Here is a 989-nt window from a genome sequence, read left to right on the forward strand (position 1 = left end):
ACACACACACACACACACACACATACACACATACACACACCCACACACTACAATCTATATATACAACATAAGTAAACAAAGACACGTCAGTCCTTACGTCTGTCCTGTTCATGGGTTCAGTGAGGGCCGTCTTGTACATTCTCTCATAGACGTTCCCGTCGTAGGCCCCGAGGGCCGACTGGAGACTGCTGTCGGGATAATCTACCGCGTCCACCAAGGCCACGGCATCAGGCCTGCGGGGACACGTCACACAAACAGAGCATGATTTTTTAAAAGTTTTAGTAAAAGTTTTACGGCACTTGCAACTATAAGGTCAAATGAGAGCCGAAGATTAGATGTGTTACAAGAGAGTAACAAACACAAAAAAGAAGGAGAGATCAGGACAATAGATTTTAGTTTTAGTAAGAGTTTTATGGCACTTACAACACTATAAGGTCGTATCAGTGCCGGAGATAAGATGTGTTACAAGAGAGTAACAAACATAAAATAGAAGGAGAGATCACGACGACAGATGTTTGATAGGAATGAAGGAGCATTAAACCACACCAGAGCACCCACCAACCACCCACAGAGCATGATGGGATGTCTGAGTTTAAGAAAAGATGTCCACGTCAACACAGTAACTGTCAGGTAGTGCAGGATGGACAGAAACAACAGGAAGGAAAAATGAAACAGAACCTACCACTGACACCCTCCAACCATCCACACAGACAGAAACAACAGAGGGAAAGAAAAAAAGTAGGACCTACCAGTCACACCCTCCAACCACCCACATAGACAGAAACAACAGAGGGAAAGAAAAAAAGTAGGACCTACCAGTCACACCCTCCAACTACCCACATAGACAGAAACAACAGAGGGAAAGAAAAAAAGTAGGTGACACCACTGACACCCTCCAACCACCCAAAAAGACAGAAACAGCATAAGAAAAGAAAAAAAGTAAGACCCACCACTGACACCCTCCAACCATCCACACAAACAGAAAAAAC

The 989-nt window shown here is 44.1% G+C and overlaps 1 protein-coding gene across 1 annotated transcript in view; it reads right to left on the reverse strand.

Moving 5' to 3' along the window:
* Positions 1-989, reverse strand: part of LOC101853735 (peroxisomal acyl-coenzyme A oxidase 1) — a gene marked incomplete in the record, with an annotated part of 14,805 nt that overhangs the window by 2,817 nt on the left and 10,999 nt on the right. The window contains 1 exon segment of the mRNA XM_005109360.3: positions 98-233. Coding sequence (XP_005109417.2) covers positions 98-233 — 136 coding nt within the window.

The sequence above is a fragment of the Aplysia californica genome, unplaced genomic scaffold (genome assembly GCF_000002075.1).
Source record: "Aplysia californica isolate F4 #8 unplaced genomic scaffold, AplCal3.0 scaffold00770, whole genome shotgun sequence".
Lineage (NCBI taxonomy): Eukaryota > Metazoa > Mollusca > Gastropoda > Aplysiida > Aplysiidae > Aplysia > Aplysia californica.